This window comes from Equus caballus, chromosome X (assembly GCF_041296265.1).
Source record: "Equus caballus isolate H_3958 breed thoroughbred chromosome X, TB-T2T, whole genome shotgun sequence".
In the NCBI taxonomy this organism is placed as follows: Eukaryota; Metazoa; Chordata; class Mammalia; order Perissodactyla; family Equidae; genus Equus; species Equus caballus.
In genome coordinates, this window is record NC_091715.1 from 11672425 (window position 1) to 11686724 (window position 14300).

The 14300-nt window shown below is 40.3% G+C and overlaps 1 protein-coding gene across 2 annotated transcripts in view; it reads left to right on the plus strand.

Annotated features, from left to right (window-relative positions):
- BMX (BMX non-receptor tyrosine kinase) overlaps window positions 1-13288 on the plus strand; it is a 51002-nt gene extending 37714 nt beyond the window's left edge. For both annotated transcript variants that reach the window (XM_001490091.7, XM_070256954.1), the window contains exons 15-19: window positions 2124-2340; window positions 3228-3292; window positions 6314-6432; window positions 8995-9152; window positions 12817-13288. In XM_001490091.7, coding sequence (XP_001490141.4) covers window positions 2124-2340; window positions 3228-3292; window positions 6314-6432; window positions 8995-9152; window positions 12817-12891 — 634 coding nt within the window. In that variant the 3' untranslated portion in view covers window positions 12892-13288. The remainder of the gene's footprint in view (window positions 1-2123; window positions 2341-3227; window positions 3293-6313; window positions 6433-8994; window positions 9153-12816) is intronic.
- The last annotated feature ends 1012 nt before the right edge of the window (window positions 13289-14300 follow it).

Consider the following 14300-nt stretch of genomic DNA (forward strand, 5'->3'; position numbering starts at 1 on the left):
ACAGAATAATAGCACTTTAAAAAAATTTTACTTAAAACATTTAGGTAGTATTTATAGGCATCTCTCCGAGCACTTTCTAGATATTAACACATTCAGTTCTCATAAGAAGCCTATGAGAGATGTACCATGGTTATCTTTGTTTTATAGGAAACTGAAGCACAGAAATGTTAAATAACTTGCCCAAGGTCACCAAGCTAGTAAAAGCGGCAAAGCAGAGATGCAAACCAGGGCAGACATTCCAGTGTCCATTTCCTTAGTCATTCCTTTATGAAGGCCAAAGGTGCCAGGAGAATCAGAACAATCACTTTTACCACAATTGCAGAATTGTTTGGAAGCAAAGGTACCATGTGAATATAAGCCTTTGGCTGGGGCTGGCTTCATGGGCATGCAACCTGCCCTGTGGAGAGGCCCCACACTTTGAAGGGCTCTTCACTTGGTTTAATGCTGTGCTGTCACCATCTTGAAATGCTTAATAATTCTTAAACAGGAATCCCTGCCTTTTCATTTTGCACTAGTCCCTGCAAATTATGTCGATGGTTCTGCCTTTGGCAATTGTGCTGTCATAAAAGTGGGGAGAGGGCCCTTGATGTCTTCTTTGTGTAGGACAAAAAAATCTGGCTGAAACTCCCTTAGGCTCATGGTGTAACCCCTGTGTCCTGGTGTGACTTTAAAACATATTTTTTGCTATTACTAAGCTGGTAATCATAAAGAATCATAAAAAGTCATTACCAAATCACTTAGTCATAACGAAAGAGGTCAAACTGTACCATAAGGGGAAATTGTTAAATCCCAAATGTAATGGTGAAACTGAGGCCTGTCATGTGGGACATATCAGTTGACATGGTGTTCCCACCATAAGCTTGTCAGTCAGTGACTGAATTTGCTCAAGAAACAGTTTTTATGGGGTGGTGGACCTTTGTCCCACCACAAGCCCTCCCTCTGAAGGGAGCAATGCTGAGTACCATGCAGGTCTCCGAACTTGCTGAAAGATACATAACTGAGCTCATTGCCTTGAGTAACATGATAAGTCATGTCCCTATAGTTAAACTAAGAAGGAAGAAAATAACTAAATATTTCATAAACCCTTATTTATTAAAAAGTTTACAAGTTAACAGGTTAAATTTGGATTTACTTTACGCATCTGAACATTAAAGAATCATCCTTAATTACCTGAATCTATCTATTGAGAATAGATCAATCACATAAGGACAAGTTGGTGAACATCATGATAGCTGAGTGTCCATCCATCATGACCTACCAGAAGTGCTGTGACATGTGGTTACTATTTTCTAAATTTATTATTGAAAGAATAATGTAACAATAATATAAAATGAATTTTTTTAAAAGAAAGAAAAATAACGCCTAATCTCACTTCCCTAACATGGCAACTATTTCCATTTTTCCTATGCCCTTCATATTCTCAAACAATTATTTTTATTTTTTAAATTAATTAATTAATTTTTGAGGAAGATTAACCCTGAGCTAATATCTGCCAGCAATCCTTCTCTTTTTTGCTGAGGAAGACTGGCCCTGAGCTAACATCCATGCCCATCTTCTTCTACTTTATATGTGGGACACCTACCACAGCGTGGCTTGACAAGCGGTGTGTAGGTCCACACCCAGGATCCAAACCGGCGAACCCCGGGCTGCTGAAGCAGAATGTGCAAACTTAACCACGGCACCACCAGGCTGGCCCCTGAAACAAATTTTTTAGAATAAAATACTTAGATATGAAAATTAGATGCTTTAAAATGGAAGTGATTGCTCTTACGCTATAGCTTCCTCCAAATCAGTCATGGAAGTTCTCAAGTGCCACGAGACGAAACAGGATTTCTGAGGCAACAGACCATTGCTTCCCTGATTCTCTGCAGGTAAGTTGAACACAGCCCCCGCAACTGCTAAACTGCTGCTGGGGTTGTCAATGTCCAATGTGAGGCAGCACTGTTTGCCTCCAAAGGCTAACGCTCACAAAATAAAATCCTAAACTTTCCTCTCTCTTTCTCTGATCAAGTAGAAGGGGGAAATTAAAATGAACAAAAATCTGAGAATGATTCTTCCTCAGGACATCTGGAAAATGGAGTGTGGAAATTCAGTACTGAACTTTGAAAATCTGTTGTTTCTAGGAAACTCAGCCATCCCAAGCTGGTGAAATTCTACGGAGTGTGTTCAAAGAAATACCCTATATACATAGTGACTGAATATATAACCAATGGCTGCTTGCTTAATTACCTGAAGAGTCATGGAAAAGGACTTGAACCCTCCCAGCTCTTGGAAATGTGCTATGACGTTTGTGAAGGCATGGCCTTCTTGGAGAGGCACCAGTTCATACATCGGGACTTGGTAAGCAAAGCCATTGGAAGCTCAAAGAAAGGAAAGAAAGCAATCCACAGTTCCCGCTTCCAGCAGTGGGCCATCAGGAGGGATGGCAAGGAGGGCATCTTCACTTTTACTTTGCCTACTTATGACTTGCTTAAATACATGACAGTTTTGTAATGAAAACCACAATTTCAAAATAAAATATTTAAAGTACAGAAAGAGTCAAAGAAGCCATCAAGATCTATGTAGTTGCATTGTGCTATGAAGGAAAACAGATGGAAAGGAAAGGCTTTGGTCAGTTTAGTGTTTCTCGGAACCTTTAAACCCAAGTTGACCTTTACTCCGGGAAGGGCTTAGTGCTAAAGCAGTCACTTAATACGATAACTGAAAAAACAAAAGAAAAAAAAAAGGAAATAAAATTGGTGTCTTTGGGTCAGGGTGGGAGTGGGGATTGTTCAGCTTGCTATGTACTGGTGCTTATCTTTAGAGATTTCCTTGTCCTGAATAGCAAACATGCCATGCACACCAGGCCAGTGCATTCTCTGAGTCTCAGTGCAGCATCATGCCTTCAAAGCCCTTCTTAATGCACGGTATCCTAGTGGTGGAGAGGAAACCCCTAGAAATAATTTTTCCCTTCTCGTTGATGGGCTGAGGTTCTGTGTTTAATGTGAAATACCTTTCATGTTGTTTGACAAGGATGGATGCTTGGGTGAAAACACTTAGGGAAGCACATTTTCATTTCAAAAAATTGAAAACTGCAAAGGAAAAAAGACAGCTTCTCAACATTTGGGTTTTTGATAGGCAATCTTAGATTTTGCTGAGAACTCTGCCAAAGAGAAGGAAAATGCTGGATTCTGACATCGGATTCTTGGTCACTTTTACTACTTGGTAATTTTGTTTTTCCTCCAAAGGCGGCTCGGAACTGCTTGGTGGACAGTGATCTCTCTGTGAAAGTATCTGACTTTGGAATGACGAGGTAAGCCGGCTCCAAAGGGGCAACCTATGAAAGAGAGATTTCCATTCACATCTAAATGCCATCATAATTGAAGACTTTGTGGGGGCGTAGAATCTGCTCTGAATTAGGGCCTTGGAAACCTGGATCCCCTCCCCCATACTACCTCTGACTACCTGTGAAACATGTTTCACCTCATTTCTTCACCTGTAAGATGGACTTGTTCTTCAGAAATCATCCAAAGTCCCTTTTAGTTCTTCTAACACTCTAATAAATATTTTCTAAACTTAGGAATAAATTCCATGAGAGATCCTAAATATTTAAATATAACATGCTACAGCCAGATTATTTGGCTACATATATTTTTAATTCAATCAAGGCTCCTTTAGCCCTTTCTGCTTTTTTCTCAATATATGTTCAAATAGGCATAGCATTACCACTAGGAAAGATTTTGTTGTCGTGTCATTACATTTTATGTATCACCAAGTAAGACATGGAAGTAGACTCGGAAATTCTCTTGGTGAGCATTCTATCACCACTTCATGATTTGGAGAAATTATTTTGATTCTTACAGCAGTTTAAAAGAGTATTCTGTTTCCTTGATTCTGAATCCTCATGCTATTTAAGCCTCAGAGTCAATTTTCATGATTTTACATGGGAAATGAAGACATACATGTTGGCCTTTCCATTCAACAAAGATTTATTGGGTGCCTACTAGATACCTGGGCCTGTGGGAGATACTGATATGTCAGATAGTCCCTGCCCTCATATGCTCACATTTTAGTCCAGAAGGCAAGTAGATGTCCCTAATGTTGAGACAAAATACACCTATAAAGTTGTGCTGATTCAACATAAGCTCACATAATTCTGAGAAAGAATAATGCAGTTTCAAAGAGACCTGAAGTGTTGGCTAAGGCCAGCTCTATATTTAGCAAACATGGCTCTAAAACACTATAGGGGGATCTATTTTTTTAAGTCTTCCCCAAAATTCAGTATTAGGAAATGCTCCTCTTCTGGGACCCCTCAATATTGGCAAGATATCCCTTTAGGTGTGTGCTACCTGCCATCACTCCAACCATCATACACTGAGTCTCCTACACTGACACTCCAAATGTCTAGCTCTCGGGAGCGCAAGAGTAAAAGCTATTCATGGCTCCTTAGGGCAGGGGAAGCTCCCAGGACAAGGGAACTGATCCCCACCTTGTTCTCAAAGCAGGAACGTTGGCTGGTATGCTAGCATCCAGGGAATAGACCATCAAGTTCTTTGTAGCTTAGGAAAAGGGAGACACAAGGTCTTGCTCTGAATAAGGCATCCTGGAGGCCATGCACCAGGCCCTGTTGGTCATGAAGATCTATGGTCCCACCGTTCAGATGCCTGTGACTTAACTTGGTCCTGATGGTTTGAAGGGAGCTTTAAGCCATGAGCAGAACCCAGTCAGGGGTGCCAGGGTAGTTTCCGGGTGTCTGAGAAGCTGAGGGGGGCCTGGGGAGGGAAGTATGGAAGGTGCTGTCTATAATCCTATGAATGTGTTATTTATTTATTATGATTGTTAATATTTCAAAGAATGATTTGCCAAATCAGCTTTTTCTGATATTTTTAATTACAGTAAATATCTCTAACACATTTTGGTGTGTAAAGTTTCCTACAAAGTGTATCCAAAATTTCAGTTTCCATAATTTTCATTTTCCTATTTTTTTGAGTTGAGTTGTTATTTTGTTGTTCTTTTTTGTGGGCAAATATACAAGGTTCCCCTCTGTTAATTATATTAATAATACATGCTTATTATAGGAAATACAGCAATAGTGTATAAAGTAAAAAGTAGAATCTGCCCCTGACCCCTTCACTTCGTTTTCAGCACTGGGACCAACTACTGCTAACACATTTGGTGGATGTCCTTTTACACCTTATTCCTATGTATACCCAATCATATACACAAATATGTACACTTACCGTTTGTTCCCACAAAAATGGAATCACATTATATATACCTGCTTTTGCACATAGCCATATACCATGGGCATCTTTTTATTTTGATAAATATAGAACTATCTCATTTTTCATGGCTGCACACTATTCTATTGCATTAATTTGCCATTTTATATTTAATTGCTCCTCAACATATAGCCATTGAGGTTGCTTCCATTTTTATCATTATTACAGACAAAAGTATAGGGCACATCTTTGAATATATTATGGTCTTGATATCTCCATAGGATATTGTTTTTCATCATTGTTTATAACAGAAGATTAGAAGCAACTTACATGGTTAAGCAGGTTATGTTAATCCATCAGAGGGAATACTATTCAGCTAATAAACATGATGCTGCAGAAGAAATGTGACCATATGGGGAAAATGTTCTTGATATGCCATTAGAAGAAAAATAAAAGCAAACTGCAATGCAACAGAAACCCAATTTTGTTCGAATTATATACAGAAAAAAAAGATTGGAAAATACAAGCAAAAATGTGTCTTGAATGGTAGAATTACAGGTTATTTTGGGGGTGGGATTCTGAGTGCTTTTAGTTTTACATTTTGGTGGTTTTTGATATTTACTAAACATTTTGCCTTCAGATTTTGGTATTTTCAAAATTAGATTTTTTTTTAAAGATTTTATTTTTCCTTTTTCTCCCCAAAGCCCCCCGGTACATAGTTGTATATTTTTAGTTGTGGGTCCTTCTAGTTGTAGCATGTGGGATGCTGCCTCAGCATGGCCTGATGAGCGGTGTCATGTCTGCACTGTGCCCAGGATCCAAACCGGCGAAACCCTGGACCACCAAAGTGGAGTGCGAGAACTTAATCACTTGGCCATGGGGCTGGCCCCTAGATATCATTTTTTAAAGATTACAAGTCGTAATCAGCCTCTAGTGAAGCTTGCACATTGAAAGGAAGCAAAAGATCCAGAAAACCGGGGCGTTTGGCTGAGGCTGGATGGCTCTATGTCCTTCAGCAGCCTGTACCGCCATGGAGACAATGGTGGCCAGCAGAGGTCTTCCCATTTTGCACAGCCAAGTGGCTTAAGATCTATGTTGATTCTTCCCTGCAGGTATGTTCTTGATGACCAGTATGTCAGTTCAGTAGGAACAAAGTTTCCAGTCAAGTGGTCAGCCCCAGAGGTGTTTCACTACTTCAAATACAGCAGCAAGTCAGACGTATGGGCATTTGGTAAGAATGTGGCCGCACAGGCCCCAGCCCCATTGCATAAGCTGGTTTCCACAACAGGAAACCACAAGAGCAGCAACATCCATTTTTAGCAAAAGCTCTGAGCAGTTACGAAATTACCTGTGTGGCCTGAGACAAGCAAGAGATTGAAGATGGTGATGACCTTTTCTTGGGTCGGTGTTAGATGTCTGCCACATATTGTATAATCTGCATCCTGCTAGCACCTTCTCATCAAATCATAGGGGATAAAAGCTCTTCCACTGAAGATTTCAAACAGTTTTTAAAAAGTAGTCATTAAAAATTAAAACCGAGTTTGCGCGAAGTCCGAAACATTGAAGGGCTTAAAATGAAGTCATCGAGTTTCTGTGAGAAGGCAGCTGTGACAACCATTCCCTCCTGACTTGATGGGTTCTTTCGGCATGCCTGGTGTGAACACCAAACGTGACTCAGTGCTTTCTTTGGACCATACCAATTCCAACTAGTGTCCTCGTTAAAATTCATCGTTTAGATCAGTGGTCAGCAAACCACAGCCCAGGACCCAATCCAGTGGCCTGTTTCTGTAAATAAAGTTTTACTGGAGTACGGCCACGCCCATCCATTTCTGTATTGTCTCTGGCTGATTTTGCGCTGCAACAGCAGAGTAGGGTATTTGCCACTGATACTGCGTGACCGGCAAAGCCTAAGATCCTTACTCTCTGGCCTTTTACAGAAAAACTTTGCTGACCTCTATTTTATTAAAAGATCTATTTTGAAATTTAATAAAAGTAATTAGAAAACAGAAACAATTCTTAAATTGCGATTTTATAGATTTTCTGATATTTTTCTACATGGTGAGGAATGTCAGTCCTGTTTACAACCACTGTCAGATGGATTTAGGATAAATAATCCCAATTATTAGAAAGTTACAGAATATATTAAATGCAACTGAGACCTGTTTCTGGCCTGTCTTAGTCCATAAGCATAATTAGATTTTCTATGTGACATCCAAAAGACTGTCTGAAAAAAGGGAAAATTTAGGTAGCCATTCATTTTTCTATGTGACACAATTTTTAAAAATAATTATTCCTTTTGTAAAAGTGGTATTGTTCATTAAAAAAATAATCCAATGTACATGGAAAAAGGAAAAAACACAAAGATAGCATTTTGGTGAATATCTATGTCATTTTGTGCTGATTAACTTGCCAAAATTAGTTTAAGTCTCCTTGTATCAATGGATATGCCTTATGAAAGATATGAAAGAAATTTTCTGGCTGTTTCCAAAAGTTAAATCTATTCTTAAAAATTTGTCCCCGATGAGGTTATTCAAAATGAACCAGGGCCTCTGAAAGCAATTCTCAGGGAGGAGTCCCACAGATATTTGAAGCAATGATACTATTTTTGAGATAAGTGGATAGCCTTGCAAAGAGAGAATTGTGAAGGGGGCAACATGCTTTTGGATGATTGTTTTAGAAAGTTTAAAAAAAATACAGCCATAACAGCTTGTAATATTGCCTTATTGTAAATATTTTACGTAAAATCTGTAGCCCTTAAAGTCAAAGAAGAGTTGAAGGTAGTAATTCAGTAATGATTCTAGAACAATTTTCTTCCTTCTTACGTATTTCTGGTTTTCCAAGCTTTTCAAACTGGCTGACTGTTGAAATTCTCCGGCTCGGCCAGTAGAACAGCAAATGGCCACCATTTAGGGAGCAGTTAAAATGTCCCGGTGCTCTTGTAAGTGCTCTGCATGTTGTATCCTATTTAATCCTCACGGCAACTCTATGATGTGCAAATATCCACATATTACAGATGGGGAACCTGAGCTGAGAAGGGTTAAGAAACTTGCCCCGCCTATCTGTGGCAGGACTGGGCTTCAAAGGCCACATCTGACTGACCCCAAATGCCACTCTCTTAACCACCATGACCGGACCTCGGTTTCCTAACCTGGAGTCTGTGATGCCCTTGTTGGGGCACTGTGAATCTCCAGACAGGGAACTCAGAAGTACTGTGTGTTCACTTTCCCGAGGGAGAGCCAATGGCTTTTATCAGATTCTCAAAAGACCCACAGCATATTATGAACTATTGTGGCAATAGGAAGAGGAGGAATGTTGTCAATGATTTTGTCTTTACATTTCCACTGAGAGGTGATTTGATTGTGCAGTGAAATCGTTGCACACAACTGCCCAAGCAGGGTGAGAGAAAGGGCAAAGACTTCAGTCAACCACTCCTAAGGGTGGGAGCTGGGTGGTCATCACTGTGGGCTGAAGCCCCAACTGCCTCTGGGAAGCAGTCCAAGAATCTTGGTCCCAGGTAGCTCCCTCTGCAGCTGCCCTTGCTGGTTGTTTACCAGCAAGAACAAGCATCCAGGTCTCAGGGAACATCGGGAAGAGGCCCTGGGCTCCAGAAATGATGGTACAGGCTCACCTTCCATACCGTGCCCGTTTTGCTAGGACTCATTTCCCAAGGATCCCTCACTCTGACCCATAGCCTTCCTGACCTGGCGCGTGAAGCTCACTTGACAAACTCTGTCCCTTCTGATGTTGGCTCTCTTTCCTCTTTGTCTGCCGGCCACCCCTTGGTGCGGTGCAGGGATCCTGATGTGGGAAGTATTCAGCCTGGGGAAGCAGCCCTACGACTTGTATGACAACTCCCAGGTGGTTGTGAAGGTCTCCCAGGGCCACAGGCTCTATCGGCCCCAACTGGCATCAGACACCATCTACCAGATCATGTACAGCTGCTGGCACGAGGCAAGTGCACCACCAGGGGGAGCTGGAAGGGGTGCCAGTCACATCCAGGCTGGTTGCTGTGTCACCGCTGGGCAAAGCATTTTTGAGGGAAGGCACCTGCTACAGAGCAGGTGGAAATGGGCCTGGGACCCCGCCCTCAAGTGTCTGTAATCCAAAACAAGCAACGTAGATGCCAAAAATTTAACAAACAGCTTATGTCTGGCACTGTTCTGAGAACTTGATAAATATTAACTCACTTATCCATGAGGAAACACTCTATGACGTAGGTACTATTATGGCTAAAACTAGCAGAGGAGGAGACAGAGACTCAAAGAGGTTGAGTGATTTGCCCAAGGTCACACAGCTAAGAAGCAGGCTAGCTAGTATCAGAGTGCCGGTTCTTATCCACACACTATGGGGTCTCTCCTCAAATAGAATATGTGTAACAGAGAACATACAACCATGTGTAGAGAACATGTAATGGACACCATTCCATCCTCTCTTCCCATGCCTCCCAAATGCTGAATAAAAGCATCCCATGCAGGTAGAGAGTAAGAGTATCTTTGGGGGTAGACATGGAGCTGAAATTGCAGAGATTAATTTGCAAAGCATCTACTATGCTTGTAGAACTAAGGGGGATGTTAAGGAAGTATGAGGCTCCATCTCTGCCCTCGCCAAACTCAGTCTTTACACACACACACACACACGCACACTGTGGGACTGAGAACACCAAGCAGTTTATAATTATACATACCGAATGGAAACATAGGCGAGTACAAGAAGAGTTCAAAGGAGAGGGAGACCAGCCTGCTGAATGCATCACTATCCGACCAGGTCAGGAAATCCACGCAGAATGTCCAGAGGTGTGTGAGAGGAGACATTGTCAAAGGGTGTCCAGGTGAGAGCAGCACAGGCAAAGTTGCAGAGGCAAGAATGCGCGTGATGCTTGGCTATAGCTATCGTTGGAAGGGCTGGAAATTCATTTGGAAGAGTAGATCTGGTCCAGATTCTGTAGAGTGAATGACAGGGAGAGGAGGGCGAGTTTTGCTTTCTATAGGCAATGGGGAGCCACTGAAGGCTTTTGAGGGTGACATGACAATAGAGGACTTTTAAGAACGTTGATCTAAGAGCCCATAGCTCATAGCCATTATATGGTACCGCCTCATTGACAAAGGGGCCTAATGCTGCATTCATGCTTTGATGCATTCATTCATTCACTGGTAAAAGGCAGATTGGTGTCGTGGTTAAGCATGTAGACTCTGGAACCAGAATGTCTGGATTGAATGCTAGCCATGTGACCTTGTACAAGCCTCCTAACTTCTCTGTGCTTCACTATGAAATAGTACTTAACCTATAGGATTATTGTATGAATTGAATGAGTTAGTATTATAAAGTCCTTAGAACAGTGCCTGGTACACAGTAAGTACTCTAAGTGTTTGCTGTTGTTATATTTACAGAGTACCTATGCACCAGGCGCTATGCATGGTGCTCAGAATAAATTGCTGCACACGACTTAAAGAGTTGCTAATCTCTTGTGTTGGAGCCTAGAGTTCCACTTTGGAAGGGTTGCTGACTGCATCACATAATAATATTTTATTGTTTAGCCTTAAATTATCTCTTGGAGTATGGACGCTTCGTGGTTTCCCATCCTACGGCGCTTTGAATACTATTTAAGGCTGCCCCACCCTTTTTACCCCAAGTGTAATGTCTGAGGTGCTGAGAGCCCCAGGCAGAGCTAGAGGGTCAGACTGGGTCAGAGGGGAGTTAGAGACCTATCACTGCCCACAATCAGGCTGACTTACTGCTCTCACCTGTCAGATGGAGAAGAGGAGCAGACAAGGGGTTTTTGAGTTGAAGCCAGGAACTTCCCTGGCCCTCCCCACTCTAGCTCCTGGGGATATGACTGCACCGTCAGATGGACAGGGTGCCCGGAACAGGAAGCAACTGCCTTCTTCCTTCTTCACAGCTGGTCCGGGAAAGTGGGTGAATTGTGGCAGAATCCTTTGAGAGGGGTTTGCATAGAGACAATCCCCAGTTGAAGGGTCTGCATATAGTGAGCATTCTGTACATTTTGGTCTCCCCTTTATATTTTATTTTGCAACTTTTGGAAGAACATTCACAATTTTCATTAGATGCCAATTTACCTTTCCCATATTTCTTTGCATAAAAAGGCGCATGTACGTATATGTGTTTTTGTTTCCATTTCTGTCTTTAAAAAAAGTAGCACATTCCTCTCCACAGGTGTTGGCCCTCTAACAATGTGCCTAGTATCCCACAGTCTCACCAACACAAACCATTGTCAAGCTTCTGAATTCCTGCCAGTCTGACAGATGAGAAATGGCATTGTAGTGCACCTTGCATAGGTACATCTTCCATTATGAGTGAGGTGTATTTTTAAGGGCATTTGTATATCTTTCTGACAGTTATATGTCATGTCTTTTCCCTTTTTCTATCAGGTTTTTGTTTCTCCCATCTCGATTTTAAAGATCCCCTTATAAATTAAAGAGATTAATACTTTATCTGTGACACAAGTTGTAATTATTTTCTCCCAGTCTGTCATTTATCTTTTGATTTAATTTATGGTGGTTTTTGCCGTGCAAAAGTTTTTAAAAAGTGTATAGTTGACTATATCAATGTTTACTTTTATTGCTTCTGAAAACTGAGTGAGAGATAGGCTTTCCCACACCAGATTATAATGGCATTCAGTCAGATTTTCCTCTAGTACTTTTCTGGTTTCATTCTTTTTCATTTAAGTCTCTGATCTAGTTGGTGTTTGTTTTGGTGTATGGTATAAAGGATAGACTCAAAGATCTTGTTTTCTAAATGCCTACCCAGTTGTTGCAGCACCATTTTTTTAAAGACCATGTTATCCTCAGGGATAAGATAGCATCTAATGGTGTCAAAATACCCCCTAACATTATACGAAATTTCCATACATATTTGGGTTTATTTTGGGACTTTCTCTGTTCTCTGTTCTCAATTCATGTGCTAGCACTGCATTGTTTTAATTATAAAGATTTTAGAACATGTTTCAACACTAGGTAGGCTAGCACTCCCTCATTGCTCATCTTTCCTTATAGTTTTCTCAGCTATTTTTGAATATTTAAAAAAATCTATGAACTAGAGATTGTATTTAGTTTATATTCTAACCTAGGGAAATTGACATCTTTATGATACTGATTTGTCCTATTCCAGAACAAGCACCGTTTGCTTTTCTATGTTTTTCAAGTCTACATTTGTATTTTTCAGCAGAGTTTTAAAGTTTTCCTCATTTACGGGGTGCATTTTTGTTAGTATTTTATTTTGGTGTTGTTGCTATTGTAAATGGGGTTTTCTCTTCCATTATATCTTCAAATTAGTGGTTGTACGTACATATGAAGGCTATTGATTTTGTATATTAATTTTATATACTGGTCTCCTGGCGAATTCCTTAATACTTGGGTTGGTTCTATCATTGATTCTCTTGGTTTTTCCAGGTTTGCTGTCATATCTTATGCAAAAAAAATACTTCTATGTTTTCTTTTCCAATTCTTAGGCCTCTAGTTTTCTCTTTAGTAGAAATGTCTGTAGAGTTTCCACATTTTAAACGTCACTAGCTTTAGGACTGAGGTATAAAACATTTTATATTTTATGTTTTTAATCATAACCTTCATAGACTAAACCATTGGGTTTCTCTTTTATTTAGCTTCCAGAAAAGCGTCCCACATTTCAGCAACTCCTATCTTCTATGGAACCACTTCGGGAAAAAGACAAGCCTTGAAGAAGAAATTAGGAGCTCTGATGAGAATGAATGTACATGTTGGCCAACATTTTCATTCTTTTTAAGGAAAGTAGCAAGGCACAGACAATGTAATTTAGCTAGTTCTTCTTAATGGTATTCTGTGTGCTGTTTGTCTATTATCTTATCTAGAAATGAACAAGGTAGGAAACAAAAGATTTCCGTGAAATTTAGGTCTAATTAGTAATTTTGTTTATGCTGCTCTTAATATTACACTCCCCAGCCTGTAGCAGAAGCACATTTTCTGATTGCAATAGAAAGAGGGTGTGTACCGTGTGCAAAGATTGAGCAGAATTGAAAAATTATTTGTTGGATATTTGTTCTTTTCTTTAATTGTCACTCTCATGATAATTAAATATACTATTATCGAGTACAGAAAGGTGGACACTTGCCGTGATGTTTCAATGTTCTGAATCTTTAGCATGCATGAGAATCAAATGGAGAGTTTATTAAAACACGATTCCTGGAACTACCCCAGAGATTCTGGTAGAGCAGGTCTGAGTGCAGCCTGAGAATCTGAATTTTTAACAAGTTGTCACATGTCCCCGTGTAGTCAGGCCAAACTGCCCTAGGGGACCTCATCATGTGGTGAGCATCATTAGGTGGTCCATAATCCAATCCAAATGACACAATTCTCCTCTGACATCTGGATTAGAACAATGACTTTTTACGTCACCATGTACACAAATAAAAAACTAAAGTTAAATTATATTATTCAATAATGTAGCAACCTTGTTTCACGCAGAGCATATTTCAAAAGATGCTAAGGTATAACTTGATGTCTTTTTCCTTAACCTTAACTGTTACCAATCTCAACACAAGTGCAACCATGAACTTATATCTAGAATTGATTAGATCGTTGCTTTCTAATCATTTTCAATCCTTGAGTTTAGGGCTCTGGGGCTTCTGGCTAGTTTGATAACTGCAGTTTCTATTTCAGTCTTCTATTTTGACACGAAAGTACAAAAGTACTATTTTAGCTTCTCATGGCTATTACTCAAAGGTACTTTAGCTTTAAAACCGTTCCTGGGAATGCCTTCCTTCACGCCGGCTGCGGAACCCGTAGGTTTTACTCTGTTTTGGAGTACTTCATTGTCATTTCTATAACGTCATGAAGAGAAAGAGAAGGGTGATGTGGAGGGCACTGTTAAAATGAAAAGACGCCCTACGTAAGCCCCGCTACTATTTTCTAGATATAAGTTAGTAATTTCCCTTCAGAGACATTCACGCCCTCCCTCATCTCACTCACTCCCTCATCCCCCAGCTATTTCGAAAGATCCCTCTTGGTTATTTGCTTCTTGACATTTAAATAATGATTTCTTTAAATTCAGCAGAATTGACTTATGATACTAGCCTTCTATTTTTTACACAGGTACACAAATCTCAATTTA